The sequence below is a fragment of the Lygodium microphyllum genome, chromosome 2 (genome assembly GCF_053477565.2).
Source record: "Lygodium microphyllum isolate KBCC chromosome 2, Lygodium_microphyllum_v1.1.10, whole genome shotgun sequence".
Classification (NCBI taxonomy): Eukaryota; Viridiplantae; Streptophyta; class Polypodiopsida; order Schizaeales; family Lygodiaceae; genus Lygodium; species Lygodium microphyllum.
The window spans coordinates 64,762,652-64,777,939 of NC_141136.1; the positions used below are offsets into that span (position 1 = coordinate 64,762,652).

Consider the following 15,288-nt stretch of genomic DNA (forward strand, 5'->3'; position numbering starts at 1 on the left):
AATTGTTAGAGGTTATGCCCAACGTGGAGCATAATGGGAAAGTGGTGAAAGATTGTGGTATCGTGCTTTGAACAGGTAATGCAAATGTGATGGCCTCCACTTACAGTTTGAAAGATTGCAGCACTTTGAATGCCATAAGATGCTAGAAAAGAAAAATATCAAAATACATGCTCAAAATGCCATGAGAGTTATTACTTCAAAACACATGCTTGTGGGTGCAGCACTGGTTGATATATAAGACAACATGACTATGTTAAAAGTGCAAAAAATATGGAATAATCTTGCTGTTCAAGACTTTTAAGTCTTGCAGATCATTGATTACCCAGCTTAGCATATTGACAAAACACTGCACTGTTTTAGTGTGCGAAAATCAGGAGACAGACTGAAGATTTTAAATGATGACATGGGCAAAAGAGGATTTTAAAGAAGAAACATGATACTGGATCTTCCAGTAGAACATATGCCAACTGTGGCTGGGCTACACCATGTTCTGGTTTGTGATATGTTCTCCTGTGAGATGTTGAGTATGGCCAAACTACTCATTTCTAGACCTAGAACATGTCACAATCATCTTCCTTTCAGGTAAAGTGATTCATCCTAATATTGATGATTCTGACATTTGCATATATTGCTTTAATTCTGAGTTCCATTCATCTCCCTGAACATGGATCTCAAGGAGCTCCATATTGTTAGATTGAATGCTTAGAATGAGTGATGATTGAGGAGATGGACGCTAACTATTGACAATTTGTAAGTCGTGTAACTACATCATTTGAATAACAGCACAGTAATCTCTGCGATGAATATAGCTCAATAACTGCCAACTCTTTACCACACAATTACTTTTAGTCTAAGCCAGCTATTAGTTACTTCTATCAAGAGCAAATTTGTGACACTTGTCCTAAACAACAATGATATCTCAAGATCATAAAACAACTCTTTGTCTATTGTATATTTTACATAGAAGCTTAATGCATTTAGGCAAGACCATTGCCAATACTGCTTCCAGATCTCGTTCACGGTCATCTGTTTAGTTTTGTGACTACTCTAAATTTCCTAGGAGTTTCCATTTTGGTACAAGAAAATCCCTGGTTACTGTAATCACCTTGTATGTTGTCACACTACTTTTTACCCAGCCGCATGAAGATCAGCCCAACATTTACTGAATGCACTCAAACAATAAACTTTTTTTATTCTCATCACTTTCTGCTATACAGATAAGCGCACCTCACCAAAGGCATACCCAACAAACAATAAAAAATAGCAATAGTGGCTACAAGGACCCTATATTATGATACACAGCTACAACACACGTCTCCAAGGGCTACTCAGTTAGTGGCATTTGAAACCACGGCATACAGAGAGCCAAATGATCAGGACCAGCATAACAACAATGCCTATCACCACAAGCTTGATTTTCATGTTCTGCAACCACATTCTGCGCCTTAATCGATTTCCAGAGACCTCGAAGGTCCTAGCCTGTCAAAAGACAATTATATAGCAGTGAATGTTTTATCTCCATTCTTTAGGGTTTTCCTACAAAAACGATTAGCTTCCTAAGAAATTGTAACAATGCATGCTTCACAGCTGACTATGTCCTATTAGTCAGAAAGAAAAGCATGATAATTATGGATGACAACCAAAACAAAATCTCACTAAGCTCATAAGGTGATGTATTTCAAACGTCACTCCAGTCTCTAATAGTCAAGGTGGAGACAACTAAACAATATTTCATTATCCCTTGCACAGAGGCAACTTTACACTGTCTTTGATGTACCTTCTATGTCATCCATTTAGCAGCTCAATAATGGCTCTGATAGTGCATATGGACCAGGATAGGAGCAAGTACACTTTTGACCTCTATTACACATGTTGAATTTACAATAATAATCTGCTACACGTTCTTTCCCAGGCCCTCTCCTGTTGATTGTGGACTCTTATTTGAATTGGAAAGGTCATTATTGTCCAGACGTACTACAGGAAGTCTATCCTAAACCAAAAGATTGTGATTTAGATCTCTACAGTTCCTAGCTACCTCATAGCCCAGGTAATTAAAACCGCTCAGAAGCATAAAAATCTTTTAGAAGTAACACAAGTTGTAGGGGATATGAAGGAAAGTGTTAAAAGAGTCAATCTCGCCAACTAGCAAGATGCAGCAAGGTTCGCAGTCCATTAGCCAGCCTAATCTTCATATATGGCAATCTTAAAAGGTACGGTGGTGGACACCTATAGTGCATGATAGGTTGCACAAGTAACTTCATAAACAACATGAAAAGTAAATGTAGAATACTTTATAAATGACTACACGAAATGTCACTCAACCTGTAGCTAAGAAATGCATGTACGTTCCATGCTTGTTTGGATGTACAAGTGGAGAACATCTATAGCTAAGAAAAATGAATGTTGTAACTTAAGTGATTATATTCACAAACCAATAACACTAGTCTAAGCGACTTGCTTGCACATTTGTGATTATGTTTCTAATTTTCAAAAGAGATTGCCACCCATACCTTTGGAACTCCTGCGACTGTCATTGCGTCCGCCAAAGAGGCGGGAAGGACAGTGCCAAAGAGCCATTCAAAGTCTTCCACCAACGGGCGATACTCTATCGCCAATCCAAGGAAGAGAAGGGTAACCGGATGTCTAAGGAACTTGTTGTGGAGCGCAAATGCCTCCACTGTGAAGCCATTGTACCAAGGAACCATATGGATGACCCCCTTCGTGGAAGCATAGGGTGAACTGGCCGCCAGTAACTCATGGGATGTGTCGGCCGAGTTGAGTCGAACCATGAAGATCCCTTGACCCATTAGAACTGCCTCCAGTATCTACATTGTGCCGATGCACAGCGTGGAGTGAAGCCAATCCCGAAGCGGCCCTAGATGGTAAGTGACCTACTACATGACCAAAGATTTTTGTTTCTTTAAGCTCCAACTCAACGGCACGAGCGGCTGAGAGCTGTTCCTCAGAGAGGAGGACACATAAGGTGTTTGACTAGGAGGCACTCGCAGAATGCACCAGTGTCTGACCAAAGGTTTCCATTGCGCGTCTCTGCTAAGAACCTACCAAACACGCTGCAGTGTTGTCCGCCGGGGGAGGGGGGGTGGTTCTAGTTTCAGCAGTGGGTAAGGTACTAGTCTCCACTGGTGGCCTGGTCCCCCGGGTGGGCACATGGGGTTTTCTGGCTGTCAACCGGGGGGGGCAGCCCGTCATGATGATGGGGTGCACACTGCAAGAGGGAGGCCCAGGCGGACATGCGTGGAGAGAGAGAGACACAAAGGCGAGCAGACAGGAGGGGGGGGAAGGGAAGATGGGGTGGGCCCAGTTGGGAGACGGCGGAAGGGGGAGAGATGTAGTGATAGACGGAGGAGGGGGCATGGTGGCTGCCAGGAGGGAGGAGGCGAGATGTGACCAGGCGGTGGGAGGGTGGCGCAGTGGCGGCCAGGGAGGGGGGCGCGTTGAAGGACAGAGGGTGGGGAGACGCTATGGTGGAAGGAGAAGCGGGGCGCGATGGCAACATGCAGCGTGTCAATCAAGAGCTGTCATTCATTCATCCCCATCCGTGTCTTGCAGGTTTTAACCATCAGCTGTCTTTTGCCACACCTGTCAATCCCGCAACAACTATTGCTACCTGGTCTATAGTTGTCGCCCAACCTGCCACTGCTGCTGGTGATCAACTTCCATCATCTACATCAGGTCGTTTTTTTGTTTTCAGCACTTCTCTTTATCAGCCTGTCCTCTGACTAGTGGTTACTGCACTCAGGATCCACTCCAGTGGACTACACCCATTGATACATCCCTTAGTCCACTCCCATGATAACCACCAGCTGGTTGGACAACTCTACCCTTGAGCATCTTGTACATTCTTTCCTTCATTTACAACATTGATTGATTCAATTTAGAGTTGTTCTTGTTCTCTATTTGTGTTTGGCTTTGCGTTTTGCGTTTAGGGTTTGAGTTTTGCATATCACTCTCTGAGTCTCTATCTTTCAGCCATGGTTATATTTTTTGTGTTTTCTCAGTGTAAACCCTAGCATATCTTCACATGGTATTAGGGCCTGTGCTCTTGTAAATAATATCTTGTAGATATTGTGGAGGTTTGGTTTGTGCAAGGTACACAAATAACACATATCTGACTCATAATGTCTCAAACACCTTCTTGGGATCCCATGATGTCTTATCAAGCTTCTCCATCATAGGAAGCCTTGAGAAGGCATTAGGGACTCGGTGAGGAAGACAACATCCCATCTTCACCTTCACCTTTTTTTTCTTCTCAAGTTCTTAATTTCAATCACTTAATAGAGGATTTTGAAGAGTACTTGCGCATCACATATATTCGAGCCGACACCCCTCATATCAACTTTGCTGCTATAATTGAACCAATTGGTGAGACTGATTACCTCTCTGATCATGAGGGACATATATCATTTGGGATGACTAGTGACACTTCTTCTTCACGTCAACCAAGCCCAATGTCAGGTTCATACAACCCTTGAGTCGTATGAATCAAAGCCCTCGCCTATTTCTTCTTTTTGGTGTGCAAAATCTAGATGATGTTCAATATGTAAACTTCAATAGAGGGGGTTTTGAAGCAAGCATCATTCATAAGGTATATCTAAATCTTCTGTTTCATTTAAGCATGTAAACTTTGTTCTGTGTTTATCAATTTGTGCTTTGTTGTACGATTGGTTTTGTCTACATTTAGAGCATTTCTTCGCATGGTATCAGAGCTAGATATTCATTGAGAAACCTTGCCTTTTGATCGGAAAGCTAATCTACAGAAATAGGAACAAGTAGTCAAATGACTTCGAACGCATTCACACCACGGCTTCAATCTCCACATCCAAACATGGATAGAAATGATCAAGAGTATGCCTCCCAGCTTGCTTCTACCCAATCTGACATGAGCAAAGAATCATCAAAATACCATGGAGTCCACAAACCATATCAAATTTCTGATGTTGAGTATGATCTCATCCTTATGCATAAGGCTCTCAGCAAGAGCTTGAAGGTAAGCCTTAGTTTTCTCCTTTAGATTCAGTGCACAAAACTAATGATCTTGCAAGACCTTCAAAATCTCCACAATGGACTAGCCATCCGCAAGTGGAACCTGACTCGGATTACACATCACTTCCACAATACATCCTCTCTCCGATACTAGGTATGAATCTTATTATGTCGCATTCTATGCCAACTAATTATGTATTTTCTGTTGGATTCGTCAAGAAGGGACTCTTTAAAACAACCTTTCTTTTCTAAGTAATGAGGAAAACAGGTTTTTCTTTATGAACTCAAAACTAGATAAACAGTTGAAAGAAGAACTTGTAAGTATTCCATCCCTTCCTTTTCCTTCAAAATATTTCATTTAAGTGTATCTTCATCCAATGCATTTAATGAACAAAAGGATCCAACCATATTTCCCACAACAACAACAATTACGAATCCATTTGAGCTCCCATCCATCCCTCCATCCCTCCCTCATCTTCCGCTACACCCTCCTTTTCACTTCCATTAAGTGCGCCACATTATCCACCACACCCACACCGAGGCATTCTACACATTTAGGCATAGCCTTTAGCACCTCTACATATCCATTTCCAGGTGCTTTACCTATGACAGAGGCTCAACCTTCCACACTTTCACGTTATCCCTCTAGGAGTGCATCGAAGACATACTCAACTGTGGATCGTTTGGTACTACACTACCTCTATGGCATTGCCGAGTGGACCATCCAATCATTATGTTGTGTCACACCCAACATTTGGACAAGGCCATCATGTCTTAGTGCCTCCACCTCCACCTATGGTATCATGTGGGCCTATGTCCGTTTCGATACCTCCACAGCAATCGGCACTCATTGGACATCAACAATCTATTTCTGCCTATCCACAAGTACCCCCTCTTCCTTATCCCCCATTACCACCACCATCATGGACATTTGTAACTTCATCCCCACTACCAAGATAATATAATTATAAAAGGGCATGTCGGCAAGTGAACAATTCCTCTACGAGGATACTATCCAAGCAACACCATTGCAATGCATTCTACATGAGCATGAAGACTTGCATCTTCCTTTGCATTGCCCATGCATTGCATTCTGTTCATGTAAACATGTATCCATGCACATTTATCCCTTCTTTGTCACACACGAAGCGATGGACTCCGAATCCACCATACTCATGGCATTGCACATGGTAGTCTCTAATAACAACTTTATTTAAAACTATGTTTGCATTCTGACTTTGCTTGTCTTGCTTGCTCCTCCATCATAGTGCTTGTCTCTCCCCATATTCTCCATATGATTAGCACACACACACCCTTAGGAATCCCTACACACTTATCTTAGTAGTGTGTGGGATTGTTTTGCTTGTTTTTAAAGGTAGTGGGGCTATCCATCCTTCTTTCTCGTACTAAGGGACACAGTGACTCAATGGGACGAATATTGCTTTAAAACCCTCATTTAATGTTAAATCTTGTGATAAGCTCCAGTCAAGCTCTTTTTTTTTTAAACAGTCCGTTGTTGATTCCATCTGCCTTTGTAAGAGTTGGTAGGCCCCAAGACAGCCGATACACACCCTTGGTGTGATGCCTTGGCCTCTCAAGGGTGATCACTTGGGCTCCATTGATAAGATAACCATCGTCTTTGTAGTCTTGGTAGGTCATTGGGCAACTGATGTGCACCCTTTGTGTGATATCCTAGCTGCTTTGGGGTGGGATCCCTTGGGATAAAAGAAAAATACACAAAGGACTTACTTCTCATGGCTCAATTTTGAACCTAAGAGGCGGTTAATTAATGAAGAAACCTTCTTATTTTAAGAAGAAATATGATCCTTGAGAGTTACTATGTCCCATATGCAAAACCCTACTTTGGATGCCCCAAACTTTCTATAAATAAGTATGCAGTCCACCACTCTCCCTTAGTCTCATTTGTGCACGTTTCAAGAGCCATATCTCTATTGCCCACACCCTGTTCACGAAGGACATCATGATCAAAGTCTCCTTTGTTGTCTGCTACAATCTAGCGCCTGATTCTAGCCACCACCCATATCAAGCTGCCGCGTGCTAATCCATCACTGCCACACTTGTGTTTGCTGCCAAGCATCCATCTCCAACTGCTAGCATCATCATCCAAGCTGCCTTTAGTGTCATCAAGGGCCTCTAGAGTTGTTATCATTATCCTGGTGCTATTGCCTTGACCAAGCTACCTGCATTTGATCTTCCCTCTCCTCTACAAGGTCATCTACACTATTGCCCACCTCCAAATTGTTTGTGTTTGCCATCTCCAACTATCGCCAGGTATTCTCTCCCGTCCACAATTTGCGTTTACTACATATTCTCTCTCATACTTCCGTCTACATCAAATCCAATCTTCTCTAGCTACGTTTGCTGGTGTTCGACACACGGAGGTTGCCTTGCTGCATTTCAAGATCCGTTTAGAGTACGACACTCTCTCCAGCTCATAACCTCTACCTTGATCCTAGAGATACGAGGATTCGAGGCTCAGTATTCACTGCATAGTGCGTTTGCTATATGAGCATTGTATATTCACTAGCCATTTACTTCATTATTCATTGTGTTCACTGTCTCTGATTTACCCTAACTCTAACTGTGTTCTGTGTTTATCAGTTTCTATTTTTTCCTACAATTGATTTTATGTTATCTACGTTTAGAGCATTTCTTCATAAATGACATAGTCCTTATTATGGATTCACCAAAGGGATTTCAATGCCACCTAGATACTTTGCACATCTTTTGTAGAGACAAAGGCCTCATGATAAACCTTGGAAAGACGAAAACCATAGTCTTTGATACTTCATCAACATGGGCGATTGGATCTATGTATCAGTTCACATTTGGAGGAGAATCGAGATATAGTGGAGCATGTAAGGGAATATTTCTATTTAGGAGTCACCTTATTTGGCCCTCGATTTACGTTGAGAGGGGCACTCAAGAGTCAATGTGCTCACATAAAGTTCTAGGAACCTCGCACCAAACTATGGCCATAGTTTTTTCATTGTTCACACATGAATCAAACGTCAAACACAAACGCGTATGAAAGTATGATTTAGACCTCAACCTAAATCATACTTGACATTGTTTTTATTAACATATTTTTATGCCGTCAATATTAGATGAAGATATTGGGCTGTAAAAGCTTGTTGCATTCCAAATTCAAAATTTCAGCCTTCAAGCTTCAGCTTATATATGAGATAGTGAGTGAGAGAGACTTTAGCTTTAGCAATGTTAGCTGATTATACTGCACACTAGTCTTTGAAGGCCGTGAGAGAGAGAGAGAGAGAGAGAGAGAGAGAGAAGAAGAAGAAGAGTTTGCAAAGAGAAGGTCTTCTCTTCAATGTTCAAACTTTGAGTTCAGAGTTCAGCTTTCAGCCTTTAGGCTGTGAACAGTGGCAATGCAGGCTGAATACACTGCACTGCTCAAAGGCCGAGAGAGAGAGATTTTTTTTGCAAAATGCTTATGCTCGACAAACTAGCTAGAGCTGGTGCAAGGTCATAAATACATCATGTGTACAAGCCTCTCAAGGCCATCTGGGGGCAAGAAGCCGGCTCCAGTACCTGACGGATAGGTAGAGCCTCCAAGCCGACCACTGCGCACGACCTAGTCTCAATGATAAAGATAGAGTCCTACATCCCGGCCTCATACAAATGCTAACGGCCCTAGCTGACTGCCAGCCAGCAGAAAGCTCCCCACGAAATACATCCAAGGCTGGGTGCTAGACGGCGGAGAATGCGGCATGCTCCTCTCCACACAAGCTGCACCGCCTCACACCACCAAAGGCATTCCTTTGGAGTTTCCAGAAACTGCTATGTGCGGTGTTTACACACTCCATCCTTCTAAATTTGGGCTAGCCAACTCCCCACCGCCAAGCCTCCATGTGCCAAAAGCCATAAGAAATACGATACCCTCCTCAGCCTCCAACTGTCCCGTAGGCGGAGCCAAAAAGTCCGACAAAAGGCATCCGTAATGTTGTGCTCCGCACAATATCTGCTATGCAAAAGCGCCCACAGTCCATGTCCTCCTACATCAAGTGTCTGCCAATCTTGGCTATGTACTCCAAGAACCTCAACGGCTTCTTGGCGACCGCAACGGCCAGTCATAGCCACTCTCCAAGGTCCCACTCCAACTCATTAATTGGCCTGCTCTCCCATTTCCAAAGGTGCCACTCCCCAAACTCCTCCCAAAACACACAAGGGTCCAGACGCCATGTCTTTCCCTCAAGGCCAACCACACGAATCCTCCTCCACGGAAGGACAATGATCCCCTCATCTTGCTGCCCTCTGTCACGAACCAGACACCTCCCCCTCTTGAACGATGAAGAAAGTCCAGTGTGAGGCGCCGCCCACTCTACTTGCCACCTGTAGGAGGATACCTGTTGGTGAAAATCTAGCGGCCCATACCTCACCAGGCTCTACTGGCTCTCGTATTGGGGAGTCAAGCCACTCTTGAGGTATCGCTATGTCAATCTCTCTTCTCCTCAGCTCAACTCCTCTTTAACAACCTGATGCTTGCTGCAACAACTCTTGGTCCACCATCCTATACACCTCTCACCATGTCCTGATGATATGAGCAAGGCCAGCCTCCCAACTAGCCCACTGGATGAGGGAGCACTTGCCAATCTGTATCCCATCCCGATCTCTCACTTGGGGGTTCCTGATCATTGGCTGGCGGTCTATCTCCTCCTAGCAACCTGGGGGGCTCTGAATTAGAGCCTTACAGAGGCCCTGCTACACACAAAGTAGGCTACAGAGGAAGGAGGATCTAGGGGGTGTGATCTAGATTGTCGTGAAGATCCATCTCAAGAACTGCCTCCAGTCACTGCCAGGCCTCGGTCTACACTCCTGGAGACCCTCTTGCAGTAGGACCTTCCAAGTCTGCCCTCCTGGTGTGAGACCGCGGACTACTAGCTTGCCCAAAAGGGCCAGGCTCTGGTACTTTCGGTGTATGATCCCAAGCCCTCCCTCTGACCGATGCCGAATGATGGTCGCCCACACCACCTTAGCCCGAGAGTCCCTAGAACCGTCTGACTCGGCCCAGAGGAAATTCCGCACTAGGCGGCGAAGCTGAACTACAAAAGGCAAGGAAAAGCACCAACATGAGGCAATGTACCAAGCCGTCACTAGGAGAATCTGGTTGAGCACCAAGGCTCGGTCTGCTAGGAAAAGGCGGGCAGTACTCCAGTAGGTCAGCTTCCGCTGAACAGAGTCAAGGATTGAAAGAAACTGCAAGGCAGGAGTGATGTCAAGTCCCACCTGGAACCCTAGGTAACGGACGGTTTGCCCTCTCCACACCCATCTAAATCCCAAGTGGACGCCCCACTCTGTGCTAGAGTCTGGGCCCGTAAGGAAACCAATCGACTTTTGCCAGTTGATTTTTGCTCCCGCTGCAATGCAAAACACCTCGAGAGCTAGTCTCACTCTCTCCAACATCAAGTCATTGTCCTCTATGTAGAGTGTTCTATCATCTGCATACTCTGAATCTAACAGCTCCGTCTCCTCTCTCACCAATCAAAGGCCATGTAACCCGATCACACGTGACCTGAGCAAGTGAGACATTGCCTCTACATAGAGTAGAAATAGACACAGGGCTAGAGGGCAGCCCTGTCAGACTGATCTCTCCAGCCGAAACTCCTCCCCCCTCCTGCCACCTATGAGAACCCTGCTGGTAGCTAATCTATACAATGTGGAGACCCCACAGATCCATGCTTGGAGAAAGCCCAACCTAACCATGGTGCCCTCTAAGATGTCCCAGTCAACCCTGTCATCGGCTTTCTCGAAGTCCAGGAGTAATACAACCAATCCTTGACCACTGTGCTGGGCCCACTCTGTCGCCTCAAAGAAGGTGAAGACATTGTCTAGGATGCTCTTATCCTGGACAAAACTTGTTGTCGTGAATGATGTCTAGAAGCACCGGGTGCACTCACCTACCAATTATCTTGGCCAGTGCCTTATAGGCCACTGACAACAAGGTAATCAGTCTCCACTGGGATAGCTCCAACGGGTCTCCCCCTTTGGGGAGAAGACTGATAAGACCTGCCAACTGACTCCTTGGCATCCGTCTTGAGCTGAAAATCTCCTGAAAGGCCAGCATAGGGGGTCCTTCACCACCTCCTAGTAGGTAGTCAAGAAGGCCTTAGAAAGACCGTCCTCTCCCGGGCATTTCTGCCCATCCTGTGCATGGAAAGCCTCCTTTGGTTTCTTCTCTGTGAAGGGGTTTAGGAGAGAGCGTCCCATCTCCTCTATGACGAGGGATGGGATGTGGTCCCAAGCCTAATGTCTACATCGTTGTCCTCTAGCTGAGGGTGTCTCCTGCTGGAAAAGGTGTCTGTAATAGTTAGTGGCAATCTCCATCACCTCATCTGAACTAGAGCGAATCCCCCCATACTGATCTCGGAGGCTACGTATTTGCTCTCCTGAGGTGCGGGGCTGATGCACCTGGAAAAACTTCCAGCACATCCTTCCCCTTCCATGCCCAAAAGGCTACTGAGGTGCGGAAGCAAAACTATGAGCGCTTGTCCTCTAGACCGGCAAGGGCTGCTCATGCAGACACCTCTTGTGTGTGCAGAGTGGGGTCCCTTGGAGCCTCCTGGAGTAGTCTCTGCATGGCTGCTAGGCCCCACCGAAGTGCTCTCACCTCCTCCCTACTCTGCAGCCTTGCCTGTAGGGCTGCCTCCTGGTAGATAATGCTCGACTCGGCTAGGATCTTTGCAACCTCTGGAATCTAGTCCCTTCTTTCCCACTCCCTAGTCCAAAGCTGCTCACTCTGTCTCTTCACCTCCTCCCACCTCTAGATCGAGTCAATGATCTGACAAGATCGTGTATCTAGGGCAAAGGCTAGGGGATCAAGTGTCAAGAGAACCGGGCAGTGATCAAGCAGAGTGGTGCCAACCAACTACCCTGCCTGGCCTCCGCGAGAGCATCTCCACTCTCCCACATAAAAACTATCCAACTGCTCAAGCAAAACTCTGCCCAGCCGCCTGTATCCCCAAGAGAAGTCCAGCGATCTCTCCCTCCTGTGGAAAGCTAGGTCTCTCCAAGCATCACGTGCTCCTACTATGAGTAGGAAGACCTCCCATGCCTCTTGCTCCTCCCCAGCCATACCCTGTAGTTTCTGCCTTTGCCTCTGCCTTGCTAGTCCTCTAAGGCCTCCAAGTTGTTGAAGTCTCCTCCAACAATCCAAGAGTCCACCTCTGGGAGTCCTGCTGCGATCTCCACCCAAAACCTGCTACGTGCCCTAACCTTAGTAGGGTCATAGATATTGAGGACTCCAAGGCACGAGTCCCCAATATCCAATCTGATCCATAGAACCCTCCCTGCCACAATCATCTTGTGGTCACGTACACAAGCAGTGAGGCTCAAGCCAATAAAGGTGCATATGCCTCCACTCCTGCCATGGGCACTGATGGCATGCTCCCAATAAGTGTGTAAACTGCCTAGGAGTACCTTCCCTACCTGATGGGCCTCGACGGGAGTGAGCTTGTGCTCCTGCAGAAGTAAGATGTTGATCCATCCAGCAAGGGCAGGCTACAACTCCTACCGATTAATCAACTTCCTGGAACCATGTACCCCACTGGAGTGGAGGTTGTTCACATTCCAAGATACAAGATGTAAACTCATAGGGAAACCTGTGAAGACTGACCGAACAAGCATCTATTCGGTGTGGAAGCTGTTGACGAAGAAGAAGAGCTATGGGGCATGCGGATACGCTTTGCTGCAAGCCTGGACAGTGAAATCCATTCCCCCATGGTGGCCTTCGGGCGGCGGACCACGGGAGTGATATATGCTCTTGGTGGTACCACCAGGGTATCTATCAACCAGGCTAAGAGGCCTGACTCTGTACACTAGTAGAAAAAGGCCGCCTATGCTAGGGGCCACTCAATTACATCCATCTATGATCTCCACTGCAAAGGGGCTCGAAAGATAATGCTCAAATGTGGGACCTTGGCACCAGCCCACCAGTTGATGTCCATCATGCAACCTAGCCACTGCTGGGAAAAGAGTGCTAGTCCTCCTCCTCCCATCCACTGGAAGATGTGATCGGCCACCTGACTCTTCACCCCCTCTATCTGTGTCATCGTCCAATCTCTTGTATAACAGGTCTGAAGGAAGAAAGCATAGTTTGGTCCATCTAGTGGTACTAGTAGATGGACCTTGCCGCTCCTTGACTTGCGTACCACTAAACTGGCGATACTCTACTGCCAATCCGGGAAAGAGTAGAGTGACCGGATGTCTAAGAAAAATGTTATGGAGCACAAATGCCTCCACCATCAAGCCACTGTACCAGGGAACCATGTAGATGACTCTCTTCGTGGAAGCATAGGGCGAGCTATCCACTAGCTCACGGGCTACGTCTGCCGAGGTAAGTTGTACCATAAAGATCCCTTAATCCATGAGAACCGCCTGCGCGATCTGCACTATGCCAATGCGCAGCATGGAGTGAAGCTAATCCCGAAGCTGGGCCCTAGATAGGGAGTGTCCTACGACCTGACCAAAGATAGTTCTTTCTTTCACCTCCAGCTCTGTGGCACGGACAGCTAAGAGCTCTTCCTCAAAGAGGATGGATGATGCACAAGGTGTTTGATTGGGGGGCACTCGCAAAATGCATCAACGTGTGGCCAAAGGTTTCCATTGCGCGTTCCTACTGAGAACCTACCAATCACACTACTGTGCTACCGGGGGGGGGGAACAAATTGCTGCAGAGGAAGAGAGCAGCTGGGGAGGGGAGGGGCCACTAGCGAGGAGGGGGAAAATGTTGTTTACTGCGCAGGTGGTGGGTCTGCCGGTTGGAGCCAAGAGTCCACAAGGCAAAGGAGGCAAGGATTGTGTGTCTGTGTATGTGGGGGGATGTTGGGGGGGGGGGGGGGAAGCAACAAGACGGGGTTGGGTAAGGTAGGGTTGGGTAAGGCGGGGCCGGTGCGGGGGGTAGTAGCGCGAGGGGGGCTCGGCAAGAACAGCCGGAGCGGGAACAGATGGGGACGGGCAGGAGCAAGCGAGGTAGGCAAGCAAGCAAGAGCAAGACCAAGCGGAGTGGGCAGGAGCAGGCGGGGCAGGAGTCGGTGCAAGCAAAGCGGGCGGGGTAGGTAGGAGCAGGCGGAGCGCGGGCAGGCAGGAGTAGGCGGAGCAGGCAGGGTGGAAAGGAGCAGGCGGAGGGAGGGCAAGCGGGCTGTAGGCTACAGGTAGGAGCAGGCGAGGGCAGACGAGCGGGCTTTGAGCAGAAACGGGCGGGGCTAGCACGAGAGAAACGGTAAGGCGGGGATAGTAGATGGAACGCGACGGGCAGGAAGCTCAATTTTTTCCAAGTCAACATGAGAGAGAGTATATTAACATCTCTAAAAGGCCAATGTGGCCCATGAGATAATAGCAATACACACAATGATGGTGTGTTTCTCATATAGAACGAGAAAAGATGAAAACATGTCTATAAGACTGAAAAGTGAAATAATGTCCTATAAAAAGAAAGCATATTGATGATCTAATCGTAAAAGTAAAAAAAGAAAACTCTCCATCAATGAGATGTCTACCTTCTAAGGAGATGTATATTTGCATAGTTGAGGCAACACAGCATCTGTCTCCTGTGGTGCACAATGACGGCTCTAATTTGTCTATGGTGTTGATGTCTAGGCCTTACGTGGACACCTAGATCGGCTAAGTGCCACTGCTTTATCCAAAGGGACACCTATAGAATATGAGGTTGAATGATGATGTACTCCCGTAGGTTGTGTGCCAATAGTAGTGATATGTGCCATACTCAGTCATGTAGTAGTAAAAAAGTCAATGACCACTCCCGAATTGTGGGGGCCTCCTACTCCATAGAATAGCTTCTCTGTGCCTCTGAAAATCCAAGAGGAAGAAACCCAACCATCTCTTATCCTCAAACTGCATGATTTGTCTCAAGGGTCCAAAACCCTCTCAAGATAGACAGTGGTATCTACCTCGTATATTATAACATATTGTGCATCAACTAATGTAGTGTTTCTTTGTCTTTGGCTCTCTATTACATAGTGGGCATATGTGTTCCTCTATCTACATGCCCTCCCATTTGCCTGTCTCAATCCTCAAGTGGTGGGATGAGGTCGAGATCTAACCAATAATTGTGTGCAATACATGAGGCAGCTATAAATCCATGTAATTGGGTCAGGTGACGAAACCGTCCTCATATACTTGAAGTAAGTGGGTCTAATAGTGTGCCATCCTCATGCCATGGGCAGAGGGGGGTCGGATCCAAGTCTTCTCTGTATCTAACCTCAATATGTCTACTCTAATCACATGGTT

The 15,288-nt window shown here is 46.4% G+C and overlaps 1 protein-coding gene across 1 annotated transcript in view; it reads right to left on the minus strand.

Annotated features, from left to right (window-relative positions):
* Positions 1-917: 917 nt before the first annotated feature.
* The window catches only part of LOC148039824 (vesicle-associated membrane protein 721-like), an 86,741-nt gene continuing 72,370 nt past the window's right edge, over positions 918-15,288 (minus strand). The window contains exon 7 of the mRNA XM_087694364.1: positions 918-1,479. Within this exon, the coding sequence (XP_087550490.1) occupies positions 1,333-1,479 (147 nt within the window). The 3' untranslated portion in view covers positions 918-1,332. The remainder of the gene's footprint in view (positions 1,480-15,288) is intronic.